General features: G+C 43.0%; 1 protein-coding gene across 1 annotated transcript in view; it reads right to left on the reverse strand.

The window, feature by feature from the left end:
• Window positions 1-2,533: 2,533 nt before the first annotated feature.
• LOC138704730 (replication factor C subunit 2-like) overlaps window positions 2,534-18,741 on the reverse strand; it is a 313,672-nt gene continuing 297,464 nt past the window's right edge. Inside the window, exon 7 of the mRNA XM_069832940.1 lies at window positions 2,534-4,946. Coding sequence (XP_069689041.1) covers window positions 4,942-4,946 — 5 coding nt within the window. The 3' untranslated portion in view covers window positions 2,534-4,941. The remainder of the gene's footprint in view (window positions 4,947-18,741) is intronic.

The following is an 18,741-nucleotide window of genomic DNA, read 5'->3' on the forward strand; positions in this document are numbered from 1 at the left end:
TGTAATCAAAATCTGTGTGTAAAACATGTATAATACAATTATGGATGGATTACATATGTAATCCAAATATGAGTGGATGACATATGTGATCCAAATACGTGGATTACATATGTGATCCAATTATGTATGGATTACATTAGTAATCCAAATCTAAGTGGATTACATATATAATCCAATTATGGTTGGATTACATGTGCAATCCAATTATAGATGGATTACATACGAAATCCAAATCTGTGTGGATTACGTAATCCAATTATGGATGGATTACATACGTAATCCAATTATGAATGGATTGCATATGTGATCGAAATACGTGGATTACATATGTGATCCAATTATGGATATATTACGTAATTCAAATCTGTATGGAATAAATGTGTAACACAATGTGTAATACAATTATAGATGCATTACATATGTGATCCAATTATGGATGGATTACGTATGTAATCCATATCTTTGTGGAAAACATGTGTAATCCAATTATGAATGGATTACATATGATATCCAAATCTGAGTTTATTACATATGTGATCCAATTATGGATGGATTACATACGTAATCCAAATCTGAGTGGATTACATATGTAATCCAATTATCGATGGATTACATGTGCAATCCAATTATAGATGGATTACATACGTAATCCAAATATGTATGGATTACATATGTAATCCAATTATGGATGGATTACATACGTAATCCAATTATGGATGGATTACATACGTCATCCAATTATGGATGGATGGATTACATATTAATCCAAATCTGTGTGGATTACACACGTAATCCAATTATGGATGGATTGCATATGTGATCCAAATACGTGGATTACATATGTGATCTAATTATGGATGGATTACATACGAGTTTGGATTACATATGTGATCAAAATACGTGGATTACATATGTGATCCAATTATGTATGGATTACATTAGTAATCCAAATCTGAGTGGATTACATATGTAATCCAATTATGGATGGATGACATGTGCAATCCAATTATAGATGGATTACATACGTAATCCAAATCTGTGTGGATTACATATGTAATCCAATTATGGATGGATTACGTGTGTAATCCAATTATGGTTGGATTACATACGTAATCCAAATCTGTGTGGATTACATATGTAATCCAATTATCGATGGATTACATGTGCAATCCAATTATAGATGGATTACATACGTAATCCAAATATGTATGGATTACATATGTAATCCAATTATGGATGGATTACATACGTAATCCAATTATGGATGGATTACATATGTGATCCAAATACGTGGATTACATATGTGATCTAATTATGGATGGATTACATACGAGTTTGGATTACATATGTGATCAAAATACGTGGATTACATATGTGATCCAATTATGTATGGATTACATTAGTAATCCAAATCTGAGTGGATTACATATGTAATCCAATTATGGATGGATGACATGTGCAATCCAATTATAGATGGATTACATACGTAATCAAAATCTGTGTGGATTACATATGTAATCCAATTATGGATGGATTACGTGTGTAATCCAATTATGGTTGGATTACATACGTAATCCAAATCTGTGTGGATTACATACGTAATCCAATTATGGATGGATTACATACGTAATCCAATTATGAATGGATTGCATATGTGATCGAAATACGTGGATTACATATGTGATCCAATTATGGATGTATTACGTAATTCAAATCTGTATGGAATAAATGTGTAATCCAATTAAGGATGGATTACATATGTAATACAATTATAGATGCATTACATATGTGATCCAATTATGGATGGATTACGTATGTAATCCATATATTTGTGGAAAACATGTGTAATCCAATTATGAATGGATTACATATGATATCCAAATCTGAGTTTATTACATATGTGATCCAATTATGGATGGATTACATACGTAATCCAAATCTGAGTGGATTACATATGTAATCCAATTATCGATGGATTACATGTGCAATCCAATTATAGATGGATTACATACGTAATCCAAATATGTATGGATTACATATGTAATCCAATTATGGATGGATTACATACGTAATCCAATTATGGATGGATTACATACGTGATCCAATTATGGATGGATGGATTACATATTAATCCAAATCTGTGTGGATTACACACGTAATCCAATTATGGATGGATTACATATGTGATCCAAATACGTGGATTACATATGTGATCTAATTATGGATGGATTACATACGAGTTTGGAAACCAGAATCCGGAGTTTGGGAACCGGAACTCGGTGTTTCGAATCCGGAACCCGGAGTTAGGCAACCGGATCCTGGAGTTTTGGAAGCCGGAACCCGGATTTTTGGAACCCTACCCAGAGTTTGGGAACCGCAACACGGTGGTTGGGTCCGGAGTTTGGGAACCGGAACCCATACTTTGGAACCCGGATTTTTGGAACCGGACCCCGGAGTTTGCAACCGGAGCCTGAAGTATTTGAACTGGAACCAGCAGTTTGGGACCCGGCGTTTAGAAATTGTAACCCGGAGTTTGGGACCCGGCGTTTGGGAAGCGGAAGCCGGAGTTTGGGGACCGGAAACCGGAGTTTGGGAACCGGAACCCTGACTTTGGGACCCGGCAACCGGATATTGGGACCGGAACCCGGAGTTTGGGAATCGGAAAACGGAACTGGGACCCGGAACCTGGATTTTGTAATCCGGAACCCTGAGTTTGGGAATCGGAACCCGGAGTTTGGAAATCGGGACCAGGATTTTGAAAACCGGAACCCGGAGTTTGGGACCGCGGTTTTTAGAACCGGAACCAGGAGTTTGGGAACCGGAACCCGGAGTTTGGAAAACCGGAACACGGAGTTTGGGAAACGGAACCCGGAGTATTGTACCCGGTGTTTGAGAACCGGTAACCGGAGTTTGGGACCCGGAGTTGGGAAACGGAACATGGATTTTGGAGTCCGGAACCCGGAGATTGGGAACCCGAACCCGGAGTTTGGGAACCGAACTTTGAAACCGAAGGCCGGAGTTTGGAACCCGGAGACCGGAGATTGGGACCGGAACCCGGAGTTTGGGAACATGAACCCGGAGTTTGGGACTCAATGTTTGGGAACCTGAACCTGGAGTTTGGGACCCGGAAACCGGCGATTTGGTACGGAACCCGGAGTTTTGAACCCGGAATCTGGAGTTTGAGACCCGGAAACCGGTGATTGGGACCGGAAAATGGATTTTGAGACCCAGTGTTTGAGAACCGAAACCCGGAGTTTGAGAACTGGAACTCGGAGTTTGGGAGCTGGAAACCGGAGTTTGGGACCGGAACCCGGAGTTTGGGAACCGTAACCCGGGATTTGGAATCCGGAACCCATAGTTTGGGAGACGGAACCCGGAGTTTGGGGCCCGGAACCCGGAGTTTGGGACTCGTGTGCAAATCGAGAATGACTTTTGAGTGACTTAAGAGGGAACCGAGACTGATTGGGAGTGACTTAAGAGTGAATCGGGAGAGACTTAGGTGTGACTTAAGATCTACTCGACAGTCAATGGAAAGTGACTTAAGAGTGATTCTGGAGTGACTTGCAAGTGTTTAGGATTAACATGAGAGCGAGTTAAGAGTGACCTGGGTGTGACGAGTGAATTGAGACTAAATATTTTTCAAACAGGTTTCAGTATTGTATTTTGTTATATTATTTGTCAAACAAAATCTAATGTGAATTACTCTGTTTCAAACAAGGTTCGATAATGTAATTTTTCTGTAACTTGAAACTGCATTTCGAATATTTTAAAGCAATTGAGTACGATGCAATGTTCATTCATTAGTATCAATGTTACTGTAAGTTCATTACAAAATAATGATCAAAATAACATATTGTATTCATAGTGATGTGCATCTTATTATGTTTAGATTTATGATTCTATAATAAACCCCATCCAAACCCCAATGATAGAAGAGGGCCACAGCGGTCCGATCCATATTCAATGGGTACTACAGCCGTCAGGAGATCTGTAGAGCTCACGAAATAAAGTGGGATGCTGACAGCCATATGGACTGCCTTCACGCACAAAAAATATAGATAGCAGACCCCAGGGACCACTCAGGCGCTGGACGTGTTAAGTCCTATTCAGCTGAAATCTAGTCATACACATGTGTAGTTAGCCTCAATTGCAATGTAAGGTATGAACTCAATGACGTTAATGCATGTTATGTTAGCTCACTAGTTAAGTACAAAGTGCTGATCGCTTCCAAGCAAAGAGTCCACAGGAAGCATTCTTCCTTCATGTCATTTTGTTTATATTGACATTACTTTATTGTCATAAAATACAACGTATACAGGCACAGTCAAACATTTATATTCAAATGTATATTTTAAAAATTATCATCAACATTAGACAAACATTCCTTTGTTAAAATAGACTTCATGAATATATCCTGTTTCTACATTGCTTAATAAACCTATAACACCGCTCATGCAATGTTATACTCACTACACTGAAGGTCATTCATTATACATTGCATCTCCTTCATCTATTCCTTCAACACCTTCTCTTTACGAAATACTTGGCATAATGACGTCAACATTTTATACTGTGAGCCCCCTATTAACAGTTGTAACATGTTGGGTAATGAAAATCATTCACAATGAAATTAGCTTTTATGCAGTTAACAGTATGTCTATTATTGTTAAGAAGTATTTCTCCTCTATTCCTTTATAAATATTACACAGACACACACACACACACATGTATTTATAGTGCAAATACAATTCATAAAATAAACTGGTATTATTTAACTAAACCACTCACTCTTTCAACCTTGCCTTCTCCTCACATTGCAACTCTTTACGTGTCCAGCTGTAGCATGTCACGAGGACAGTGCTGCAAATATGATCACACCAGTCTGCGACACGAAAGAAACATCACGGCACTCCAGCGACATACTACCGTCTACCAGAGGAATTAGCCTGCAAACATAAGCAAAAGCAATGTTATAGCTCTAATATCTCTATGTTTCATATCAACAATGCAACAAAGACATTAAGAAAAAATACACAAACAAGACCAAGCAAATGAAGAATGCCTAAGGAAAAATATTCATAACTGAAAAATCAAACATTCAAAACATATCCCACATTAGAATAATTAAATCACTATAATCATGGATTTGAATAACTACATTCAATTTAATATAATAATAATTTCAGTTTGCAACATAGTCACAATTTCGAACTTGGACTTGTATCTCTGTGGAGTCTTTTGCCCAATTTCAAATCTACATTTTGTCCGTTGCAAGGATAATAAATATCAGAAAATGTGAAATACGAGAAACAGACACTGCAGATGGCATAAGGTATCCAAAGTACAATGCGATTATTACTACAAAAAATGTCCAAATAATTACGAGACTATTAAGGTAATGAGTAAAAATTATATATATATATATATATATATATATATATATATATATATATATATATATATATATATATTTAAGAAACACAAAAAAGGAGCTTGCAGATCAGACAAAAAAAAACACTAAATGCCAAAATTTTGAAGAAATCTCACATTTCTAAAGTCGATGTATAAATAATGGCAAACAACAATCAGTGTCAAGAGGAATTATCTCACTGCAAGGGATAAAAAATGCAAAACTGAAGAGCACGAGACTACGAAAAAGTGCAACGTATTTGCTCGAATTTTATTCGTGAATATTAGTGAATATGCGGGGACGCTACAGTGAAAAGGGCGGGTTTCTGAGCCCCTTCGTTCTACTCGTGTAGAGAAAATTCTGTTTTTTGAGGCCCAAATGACCTTTTTTTTTTTAAATCACGGCCCCTACCGTCCATATGCATGGGCACAGAGAGTTGTACCTTATACTACAGATAGAGTACGTGAAGATCTATTCGCCGCATTTATCAGCTTTGTTCTCACTACACACACGGCGGAGATATGGTGGCGAGAATCTAGGCGCAATAGAAGTTTTAAAAGCCTTTGTATTTTTTCTCGATACTCAGTTTGTGTTCGAGCTTCCCATTTTCATTGTATCGTGTCCGAAGTAAGTAAAGGAAGGATAGAAGAATACATCCCGTTCAACGATATGGCCTTTATTTCCGGAAATAATGGCTTACTTACTTACTTCTTACATTTTTGAGTCTCTAAATCCGGAAATAATGGCCGTACCGAGGAACGGGATGCGGCCATGTATTCCCCATTGACTTGCTACTTACACGATAGCATCAAAATGGCAATCGCGAACACTTTCTGATTTTCGAGAAAAAAAGGGGAAGGGTTTAAACCACTATTCCGCCGACAATCTAGCCGCCATTACTCCGCAGTACGTATAGTTACAACAAAGCCGATGAGTGCGTTGAATACAGCTCGTCCAACTCTATCTTCAGTATAAAGGACAACTTTCTATCCCCGCGCGTTTGGACGGGAGAGGCTGGCAAAATTTCAAAAAAAGGTCATTTTGACCTTCCAAAACAGACTTTTTTCTACACAAGGAGAACGAAGCGGCTCAGAGGCCCGCACTTTTAACTGTAGCAGCCCAGCATCTTCCCTAGTATCACCGCAAAAATCCAGCAAATCCGTCGCACTTTTTTCTATTCCCAATTTTGGGGTACCTAACATTTTTGAGTCTCTAAATACGGAAATAATGGCCGTACCGAGGAACGGGATGCGGCCATGTATTCCCCATTGACTTGCTTCTTACACGATAGCATCAAAATGGCAATCGCGAATACTTTCTGATTTTCGAGAAAAAAAGGGGAAGGGTAACCACTATTCCGCCGACATTCTAGCCGCCATTACTCCGCAGTACGTATAGTTACAACAAAGCCGATGAGTGCGTTGAATACAGCTCGTCCAACTCTATCTTCAGTATAAAGGACAACTTTCTATCCCCGCGCGTGTGGACGGGAGAGGCCGGCAAAATTTCAAAAAAAGGTCATTTTGACCTTCCAAAACAGACTTTTTTCTACACAAGGAGAACGAAGCGGCTCAGAGGCCCGCACTTTTAACTGTAGCAGCCCAGCATCTTCCCTAGTAACCACCGCAAAAATCCAGCAAATCCGTCGCACTTTTTTCTATTCCCAAATTTGGGGTTCCTAACATTTTTGAGTCTCTAGATCCGGAAATAATGGCCGTACCGAGGAACGGGATGCGGCCATGTATTCCCCATTGACTTGCTTCTTACACGATAGCATCAAAATGGCAATCGCGAACACTTTCTGATTTTCGAGAAAAAAAGGGGACTATTCCGCCGACATTCTAGCCGCCATTACTCCGCAGTACGTATAGTTACAACAAAGCCGATGAGTGCGTTGAATACAGCTCGTCCAACTCTATCTTCAGTATAAAGGACAACTTTCTATCCCCGCGCGTTTGGACGGGAGAGGCCGGCAAAATTTCAAAAAAAGGTCATTTTGACCTTCCAAAACAGACTTTTTTCTACACAAGGAGAACGAAGCGCCTGAGAGGCCCGCAATTCTCACTGTAGCAGCCCAGCATCTTCCCTAGTAACCACCGCAAAAATCCAGCAAATCCGTCGCACTTTTTTCTAGGCCCAATTTTGGGGGGTACCTAACATTTTTGAGTCTCTAAATCCGGAAATAATGGCCGTACCGAGGAACGGGATGCGGCCATGTATTCCCCATTGACTTGCTTCTTACACGATAGCATCAAATTGGCAATCGCGAACACTTTCTGATTTTCGAGAAAAAAAGGGGAATGGACACTCTAGCCGCCATTACTCCGCAGTACGTATAGTTACATCAAAGCCGATGAGTGCGTTGAATACAGCTCGTCCAACTCTATCTCCAGTATAAAGGACAACTTTCTATCCCCGCGCGTTTGGACGGGAGAGGCCGGCAAAATTTCAAAAAAAGGTCATTTTGACCTTCCAAAACAGACTTTTTTCTACACAAGGAGAACGAAGCGGCTCAGAGGCCCGCCCTTTTAACTGTAGCATCGCAGCATCTTCCCTAGTAATCAACGCAAAAATCCAGCAAATCCGTCGCACTTTTTTCTAGGCCCAATTTTGGGGTACCTAACATTTTTGAGTCTCTAAATCCGGAAATAATGGCCGTACCGAGGAACGGGATGCGGCCATGTATTCCCCATTGACTTGCTTCTTACATGATAGCATCAAAATGGCAATCGCGAACACTTTCTGATTTTCGAGAAAAAAAGGGGAAGGGTTTAAACCACTATTCCGCCGACAATCTAGCCGCCATTACTCCGCAGTACGTATAGTTACAACAAAGCCGATGAATGCGTTGAATAAAGCTCGTCCAACTCTATCTTCAGTATAAAGGACAACTTTCTATCCCCGCGCGTTTGGACGGGAGAGGCCGGCAAAATTTCAAAAAAAGGTAATTTTGACCTTCCAAAACAGACTTTTTTCTACACAAGGAGAACGAAGCGGCTCAGAGGCCCGCACTTTTAACTGTAGCAGCCCAGCATCTTCCCTAGTATCACCGCAAAAATCCAGCAAATCCGTCGCACTTTTTTCTATTCCCAATTTTGGGGTACCTAACATTTTTGAGTCTCTAAATACGGAAATAATGGCCGTACCGAGGAACGGGATGCGGCCATGTATTCCCCATTGACTTGCTTCTTACACGATAGCATCAAAATGGCAATCGCGAATACTTTCTGATTTTCGAGAAAAAAAGGGGAAGGGTAACCACTATTCCGCCGACATTCTAGCCGCCATTACTCCGCAGTACGTATAGTTACAACAAAGCCGATGAGTGCGTTGAATACAGCTCGTCCAACTCTATCTTCAGTATAAAGGACAACTTTCTATCCCCGCGCGTGTGGACGGGAGAGGCCGGCAAAATTTCAAAAAAAAGGTCATTTTGACCTTCCAAAACAGACTTTTTTCTACACAAGGAGAACGAAGCGGCTCAGAGGCCCGCACTTTTAACTGTAGCAGCCCAGCATCTTCCCTAGTAACCACCGCAAAAATCCAGCAAATCCGTCGCACTTTTTTCTATTCCCAAATTTGGGGTTCCTAACATTTTTGAGTATCTAAATCCGGAAATAATGGCCGTACCGAGGAACGGGATGCGGCCATGTATTCCCCATTGACTTGCTTCTTACACGATAGCATCAAAATGGCAATCGCGAACACTTTCTGATTTTCGAGAAAAAAAGGGGACTATTCCGCCGACATTCTAGCCGCCATTACTCCGCAGTACGTATAGTTACAACAAAGCCGATGAGTGCGTTGAATACAGCTCGTCCAACTCTATCTTCAGTATAAAGGACAACTTTCTATCCCCGCGCGTTTGGACGGAGAGGCCGGCAAAATTTCAAAAAAAGGTCATTTTGACCTTCCAAAACAGACTTTTTTCTACACAAGGAGAACGAAGCGGCTCAGAGGCCCGCACTTTTAACTGTAGCAGCCCAGCATCTTCCCCAGTAACCACAGCAAAAATCCAGCAAATCCGTCGCACATTTTTCTAGGCCCAATTTTGGGGTACCTAACATTTTTGAGTCTCTAAATCCGGAAATAATGGCCGTACCGAGGAACGGGATGCGGCCATGTATTCCCCATTGACTTGCTTCTTACACGATAGCATCAAAATGGCAATCGCGAACACTTTCTGATTTTCGAGAAAAAAAGGGGAAGGGTTTAAACCACTATTCCGCCGACATTCTAGCCGCCATTACTCCGCAGTACGTATAGTTACAACAAAGCCGATGAGTGCGTTGAATACAGCTCGTCCAACTCTATCTTCAGTATAAAGGACAACTTTCTATCCCCGCGCGTTTGGACGGGAGAGACCGGCAAAATTTCAAAAAAAGGTCATTTTGACCTTCCAAAACAGACTTTTTTCTACACAAGGAGAACGAAGCGCCTGAGAGGCCCGCAATTCTCACTGTAGCAGCCCAGCATCTTCCCTAGGAACCACCGCAAAAATCCAGCAAATCCGTCGCACTTTTTTCTAGGCCCAATTTTGGGGTACCTAACATTTTTGAGTCTCTAAATCCGGAAATAATGGCCGTACCGAGGAACGGGATGCGGCCATGTATTCCTCATTGACTTGCTTCTTACACGATAGCATCAAAATGGCAATCGCGAACACTTTCTGATTTTCGAGAAAAAAAGGGGAATGGACACTCTAGCCGCTATTACTCCGCAGTACGTATAGTTACATCAAAGCCGATGAGTGCGTTGAATACAGCTCGTCCAACTCTATCTCCAGTATAAAGGACAACTTTCTATCCCCGCGCGTTTGGACGGGAGAGGCCGGCAAAATTTCAAAAAAAGGTCATTTTGACCTTCCAAAACAGACTTTTTTCTACACAAGGAGAACGAAGCGGCTCAGAGGCCCGCCGTTTTAACTGTAGCATCGCAGCAACTTCCCTAGTAATCAACGCAAAAATCCAGCAAATCCGTCGCACTTTTTTCTAGGCCCAATTTTGGGGTACCTAACATTTTTGAGTCTCTAAATCCGGAAATAATGGCCGTACCGAGGAACGGGATGCGGCCATGTATTCCCCATTGACTTGCTTCTTACACGATAGCATCAAAATGGCAATCGCGAACACTTTCTGATTTTCGAGAAAAAAAGGGGAAGGGTTTAAACCACTATTCCGCCGACAATCTAGCCGCCATTACTCCGCAGTACGTATAGTTACAACAAAGCCGATGAGTGCGTTGAATACAGCTCGTCCAACTCTATCTTCAATATAAAGGACAACTTTCTATCCCCGCGCGTTTGGACGGGAGAGGCCGGCAAAATTTCAAAAAAAGGTCATTTTGACCTTCCAAAACAGACGTTTTTCTACACAAGGAGAACGAAGCGGCTCAGAGGCCCGCACTTTTAACTGTAGCAGCCCAGCATCTTCCCTAGTAACCACCGCAAAAATCCAGCAAATCCGTCGCACTTTTTTCTAGGCCCAATTTTGGGGTACCTAACATTTTTGAGTCTCTAGATCCGGAAATAATGGCCGTACCGAGGAACGGGATGCGGCCAAGTATTCCCCATTGCCTTGCTTCTTACACGATAGCATCAAAATGGCAATCGCGAACACTTTCTGATTTTCGAGAAAAAAAGGGGAAGGGTAACCACTATTCCGCCGACATTCTAGCCGCCATTACTCCGCAGTACGTATAGTTACAACAAAGCCGATGAGTGCGTTGAATACAGCTCGTCCAACTCTATCTTCAGTATAAAGGACAACTTTCTATCCCCGCGCGTTTGGACGGGAGAGGCCGGCAAAATTTCAAAAAAAGGTCATTTTGACCTTCCAAAACAGACTTTTTTCTACACAAGGAGAACGAAGCGGCTCATAGGCCCGCACTTTTAACTGTAGCAGCCCAGCATCTTCCCTAGTAACCACCGCAAAAATCCAGCAAATCCGTCGCACTTTTTTCTAGGCCCAATTTTGGGGTACCTAACATTTTTGAGTCTCTAAATACGGAAATAATGGCCGTTCCGAGGAACGGGATGCGGCCATGTATTCCCCATTGACTTGCTTCTTACACGATAGCATCAAAATGGCAATCGCGAACACTTTCTGATTTTCGAGAAAAAAAGGGGACTATTCCGCCGACATTCTAGCCGCCATTACTCCGCAGTACGTATAGTTACAACAAAGCCGATGAGTGCGTTGAATACAGCTCGTCCAACTCTATCTTCAGTATAAAGGACAACTTTCTATCCCCGCGCGTTTGGACGGGAGAGGCCGGCAAAATTTCAAAAAAAGGTCATTTTGACCTTCCAAAACTGACTTTTTTCTACACAAGGAGAACGAAGCGGCTCAGATGCCCGCACTTCTAACTGTAGCAGCCCAGCATCTTCCCCAGTAACCACCGCAAAAATCCAGCAAATCCGTCGCACATTTTTCTAGGCCCAATTTTGGGGTACCTAACATTTTTGAGTCTCTAAATCCGGAAATAATGGCCGTACCGAGGAACGGGATGCGGCCATGTATTCCCCATTGACTTGCTTCTTACACGATAGCATCAAAATGGCAATCGCGAACACTTTTTGATTTTCGAGAAAAAAAGGGGAAGGGTTAACCACTATTCCGCCGACATTCTAGCCGCCATTACTCCGCAGTACGTATAGTTACAATAAAGCCGATGAGTGCGTTGAATACAGCTCGTCCAACTCTATCTTCAGTATAAAGGACAACTTTCTATCCCCGCGCGTTTGGACGGGAGAGGCCGGCAAAATTTCAAAAAAAGGTCATTTTGACCTTCCAAAACAGACGTTTTTCTACACAAGGAGAACGAAGCGGCTCAGAGGCCCGCACTTTTAACTGTAGCAGCCCAGCATCTTCCCTAGTAACCACCGCAAAAATCCAGCAAATCCGTCGCACTTTTTTCTAGGCCCAATTTTGGGGTACCTAACATTTTTGAGTCTCTAGATCCGGAAATAATGGCCGTACCGAGGAACGGGATGCGGCCAAGTATTCCCCATTGCCTTGCTTCTTACACGATAGCATCAAAATGGCAATCGCGAACACTTTCTGATTTTCGAGAAAAAAAGGGGAAGGGTAACCACTATTCCGCCGACATTCTAGCCGCCATTACTCCGCAGTACGTATAGTTACAACAAAGCCGATGAGTGCGTTGAATACAGCTCGTCCAACTCTATCTTCAGTATAAAGGACAACTTTCTATCCCCGCGCGTTTGGACGGGAGAGGCCGGCAAAATTTCAAAAAAAGGTCATTTTGACCTTCCAAAACAGACTTTTTTCTACACAAGGAGAACGAAGCGGCTCAGAGGCCCGCACTTTTAACTGTAGCAGCCCAGCATCTTCCCTAGTATCACCGCAAAAATCCAGCAAATCTGTCGCACTTTTTTCTATTCCCAATTTTGGGGTACCTAACATTTTTGAGTCTCTAAATACGGAAATAATGGCCGTACCGAGGAACGGGATGCGGCCATGTATTCCCCATTGACTTGCTTCTTACACGATAGCATCAAAATGGCAATCGCGAATACTTTCTGATTTTCGAGAAAAAAAGGGGAAGGGTAACCACTATTCCGCCGACATTCTAGCCGCCATTACTCCGCAGTACGTATAGTTACAACAAAGCCGATGAGTGCGTTGAATACAGCTCGTCCAACTCTATCTTCAGTATAAAGGACAACTTTCTATCCCCGCGCGTGTGGACGGGAGAGGCCGGCAAAATTTCAAAAAAAAGGTCATTTTGACCTTCCAAAACAGAATTTTTCTACACAAGGAGAACGAAGCGGCTCAGAGGCCCGCACTTTTAACTGTAGCAGCCCAGCATCTTCCCTAGTAACCACCGCAAAAATCCAGCAAATCCGTCGCACTTTTTTCTATTCCCAAATTTGGGGTTCCTAACATTTTTGAGTATCTAAATCCGGAAATAATGGCCGTACCGAGGAACGGGATGCGGCCATGTATTCCCCATTGACTTGCTTCTTACACGATAGCATCAAAATGGCAATCGCGAACACTTTCTGATTTTCAAGAAAAAAAGGGGACTATTCCGCCGACATTCTAGCCGCCATTACTCCGCAGTACGTATAGTTACAACAAAGCCGATGAGTGCGTTGAATACAGCTCGTCCAACTCTATCTTCAGTATAAAGGACAACTTTCTATCCCCGCGCGTTTGGACGGAGAGGCCGGCAAAATTTCAAAAAAAGGTCATTTTGACCTTCCAAAACAGACTTTTTTCTACACAAGGAGAACGAAGCGGCTCAGAGGCCCGCACTTTTAACTGTAGCAGCCCAGCATCTTCCCCAGTAACCACAGCAAAAATCCAGCAAATCCGTCGCACATTTTTCTAGGCCCAATTTTGGGGTACCTAACATTTTTGAGTCTCTAAATCCGGAAATAATGGCCGTACCGAGGAACGGGATGCGGCCATGTATTCCCCATTGACTTGCTTCTTACACGATAGCATCAAAATGGCAATCGCGAACACTTTCTGATTTTCGAGAAAAAAAGGGGGAGGGTTTAAACCACTATTCCGCCGACATTCTAGCCGCCATTACTCCGCAGTACGTATAGTTACAACAAAGCCGATGAGTGCGTTGAATACAGCTCGTCCAACTCTATCTTCAGTATAAAGGACAACTTTTTATCCCCGCGCGTTTGGACGGGAGAGGCCGGCAAAATTTCAAAAAAAGGTCATTTTGACCTTCCAAAACAGACTTTTTTCTACACAAGGAGAACGAAGCGCCTGAGAGGCCCGCAATTCTCACTGTAGCAGCCCAGCATCTTCCCTAGGAACCACCGCAAAAATCCAGCAAATCCGTCGCACTTTTTTCTAGGCCCAATTTTGGGGTACCTAACATTTTTGAGTCTCTAAATCCGGAAATAATGGCCGTACCGAGGAACGGGATGCGGCCATGTATTCCCCATTGACTTGCTTCTTACACGATAGCATCAAAATAGCAATCGCGAACACTTTCTGATTTTCGAGAAAAAAAGGGGAAGGGTTTAAACCACTATTCCGCCGACAATCTAGCCGACATTACTCCGCAGTATGTATAGTTACAACAAAGCCGATGAGTGCGTTGAATACAGCTCGTCCAACTCTATCTTCAGTATAAAGGACAACTTTCTATCCCCGCGCGTTTGGACGGGAGAGGCCGGCAAATTTTCAAAAAAAAAGGTCATTTTGACCTTCCAAAACAGACTTTTTTCTACACAAGGAGAACGAAGCGGCTCAGAGGCCCGCACTTTTAACTGTAGCAGCCCAGCATCTTCTCTAGTAACCACCGCAAAAATCCAGCAAATCCGTCGCACTTTTTTCTAGGCCCAATTTTGGGGTACCTAACATTTTTGAGTCTCTAAATCCGGAAATAATGACCGTACCGAGGAACGGGATGCGGCCATGTATTCCCCATTGACTTGCTTCTTACACGATAGCATCAAAATGGCAATCGCGAACACTTTCTAATTTTCGAGAAAAAAAGGGGAAGGGTTTAAACCACTATTCCGCCGAAATTCTAGCCGCCATTACTCCGCAGTACGTATAGTTACAACAAAGCCGATGAGTGCGTTGAATACAGCTCGTCCAACTCTATCTTCAGTATAAAGGACAACTTTCTATCCCCGCGCGTGTGGACGGGAGACGCCGGCAAAATTTCAAAAAAAGGTCATTTTGACCTTCCAAAACAGACTTTTTTCTACACAAGGAGAACGAAGCCGCTCAGAGGCCCGCACTTTTAACTGTAGCAGCCCAGCATCTTCCCCAGTAACCACAGCAAAAATCCAGCAAATCCGTCGCACATTTTTCTAGGCCCAATTTTGGGGTACCTAACATTTTTGAGTCTCTAAATCCGGAAATAATGGCCGTACCGAGGAACGGGATGCGGCCATGTATTCCCCATTGACTTGCTTCTTACACGATAGCATCAAAATGGCAATCGCGAACACTTTCTGATTTTCGAGAAAAAAAGGGGAAGGGTTTAAACCACTATTCCGCCGACATTCTAGCCGCCATTACTCCGCAGTACGTATAGTTACTACAAAGCCGATGAGTGCGTTGAATACAGCCCGTCCAACTCTATCTTCAGTATAAAGGACAACTTTCTATCCCCGCGCGTTTGGACGGGAGAGGCCGGCAAAATTTCAAAAAAAGGTCATTTTGACCTTCCAAAACAGACTTTTTTCTACACAAGGAGAACGAAGCGCCTGAGAGGCCCGCAATTCTCACTGTAGCAGCCCAGCATCTTCCCTAGTAACCACCGCAAAAATCCAGCAAATCCGTCGCACTTTTTTCTAGGCCCAATTTTGGGGTACCTAACATTTTTGAGTCTCTAAATCCGGAAATAATGGCCGTACCGAGGAACGGGATGCGGCCATGTATTCCCCATTGACTTGCTTCTTACACGATAGCATCAAAATGGCAATCGCGAACACTTTCTGATTTTCGAGAAAAAAAGGGGAATGGACACACTAGCCGCCATTACTCCGCAGTACGTATAGTTACATCAAAGCCGATGAGTGCGTTGAATACAGCTCGTCCAACTCTATCTCCAGTATAAAGGACAACTTTCTATCCCCGCGCGTTTGGACGGGAGAGGCCGGCAAAATTTCAAAAAAAGGTCATTTTGACCTTCCAAAACAGACTTTTTTCTACACAAGGAGAACGAAGCGGCTCAGAGGCCCGCCCTTTTAACTGTAGCATCGCAGCATCTTCCCTAGTAATCACCGCAAAAATCCAGCAAATCCGTCGCACTTTTTTCTAGGCCCAATTTTGGGGTACCTAACATTTTTGAGTCTCTAAATCCGGAAATAATGGCCGTACCGAGGAACGGGATGCGGCCATGTATTCCCCATTGACTTGCTTCTTACACGATAGCATCAAAATGGCAATCGCGAACACTTTTTGATTTTCGAGAAAAAAAGGGGAAGGGTTTAAACCACTATTCCGCCGACAATCTAGCCGCCATTACTCCGCAGTACGTATAGTTACAACAAAGCCGATGAGTGCGTTGAATACAGCTCGTCCAACTCTATCTTCAATATAAAGGACAACTTTCTATCCCCGCGCGTTTGGACGGGAGAGGCCGGCAAAATTTCAAAAAAAGGTCATTTTGACCTTCCAAAACAGACTTTTTTCTACACAAGGAGAACGAAGCGGCTCAGAGGCCCGCACTTTTAACTGTAGCAGCCCAGCATCTTCCCTAGTAACCACCGCAAAAATCCAGCAAATCCGTCGCACTTTTTTCTAGGCCCAATTTTGGGGTACCTAACATTTTTGAGTCTCTAAATCCGGAAATAATGGCCGTTCCGAGGAACGGGATGCGGCCATGTATTCCCCATTGACTTGCTTCTTACACGATAGCATCAAAATGGCAATCGCGAACACTTTCTAATTTTCGAGAAAAAAAGGGGAAATAAACCATTATTCCGCCGACATTCTAGCCGCCATTACTCCGCAGTACGTATAGTTACAACAAAGCCGATGAGTGCGTTGAATACAGCTCGTCCAACTCTATCTTCAGTATAAAGGACAACTTTCTATCCCCGCGCGTGTGGACGGGAGACGCCGGCAAAATTTCAAAAAAAGGTCATTTTGACCTTCCAAAACAGACTTTTTTCTACACAAGGAGAACGAAGCCGCTCAGAGGCCCGCACTTTTAACTGTAGCAGCCCAGCATCTTCCCCAGTAACTACAGCAAAAATCCAGCAAATCCGTCGCACATTTTTCTAGGCCCAATTTTGGGGTACCTAACATTTTTGAGTCTCTAAATCCGGAAATAATGGCCGTACCGAGGAACGGGATGCGGCCATGTATTCCCCATTGACTTGCTTCTTACACGATAGCATCAAAATGGCAATCGCGAACACTTTCTGATTTTCGAGAAAAAAAGGGGAAGGGTTTAAACCACTATTCCGCCGACATTCTAGCCGCCATTACTCCGCAGTACGTATAGTTACAACAAAGCCGATGAGTGCGTTGAATACAGCTCGTCCAACTCTATCTTCAGTATAAAAGACAACTTTCTATCCCCGCGCGTTTGGACGGGAGAGGCCGGCAAAATTTCAAAAAAAGGTCATTTTGACCTTCCAAAACAGACTTTTTTCTACACAAGGAGAACGAAGCGCCTGAGAGGCCCGCAATTCTCACTGTAGCAGCCCAGCATCTTCCCTAGTAACCACCGCAAAAATCCAGCAAATCCGTCGCACTTTTTTCTAGGCCCAATTTTGGGGTACCTAACATTTTTGAGTCTCTAAATCCGGAACTAATGGCCGTACCGAGGAACGGGATGCGGCCATGTATTCCCCATTGACTTGCTTCTTACAGGATAGCATCAAAATGGCAATCGCGAACACTTTCTGATTTTCGAGAAAAAAAGGGGAATGGACACTCTAGCCGCCATTACTCCGCAGTACGTATAGTTACATCAAAGCCGATGAGTGCGTTGAATACAGCTCGTCCAACTCTATCTCCAGTATAAAGGACAACTTTCTATCCCCGCGCGTTTGGCCGGGAGAGGCCGGCAAAATTTCAAAAAAAGGTCATTTTGACCTTCCAAAACAGACTTTTTTCTACACAAGGAGAACGAAGCGGCTCAGAGGCCCGCACTTTTAACTGTAGCAGCCCAGCATCTTCCCTAGTAACCACCGCAAAAATCCAGCAAATCCGTCGCACTTTTTTCTAGGCCCAATTTTGGGGTACCTAACATTTTTGAGTCTCTAGATCCGGAAATAATGGCCGTACCGAGGAACGGGATGCGGCCAAGTATTCCCCATTGCCTTGCTTCTTACACGATAGCATCAAAATGGCAATCGCGAACACTTTCTGATTTTCGAGAAAAAAAGGGGAAGGGTTTTAAACCACTATTCCGCCGACACTCTAGCCGCCATTACTCCACAGTACGTATAGTTACAACAAAGCCGATGAGTGCGTTGAATACAGCTCGTCCAACTCTATCTTCAGTATGAAGGACAACTTCCTATCCCCGCGCGTTTGGACGGGAGAGGCCGGCAAAATTTCAAAAAAAGGTCATTTTGACCTTCCAAAACAGACTTTTTTCTACACAAGGAGAACGAAGCGGCTCAGAGGCCCGCACTTTTAACTGTAGCAGCCCAGCATCTTCCCCAGTAACCACCGCAAAAATCCAGCAAATCCGTCGCACATTTTTCTAGGCCAAATTTTGGGGTACCTAACATTTTTGAGTCTCTAAATCCGGAAATAATGGCCGTACCGAGGAACGGGATGCGGCCATGTATTCCCCATTGACTTTCTTCTTACACGATAGCATCAAAATGGCAATCGCGAACACTTTCTGATTTTCGAGAA

This window comes from Periplaneta americana, chromosome 1, assembly GCF_040183065.1.
Source record: "Periplaneta americana isolate PAMFEO1 chromosome 1, P.americana_PAMFEO1_priV1, whole genome shotgun sequence".
Lineage (NCBI taxonomy): Eukaryota > Metazoa > Arthropoda > Insecta > Blattodea > Blattidae > Periplaneta > Periplaneta americana.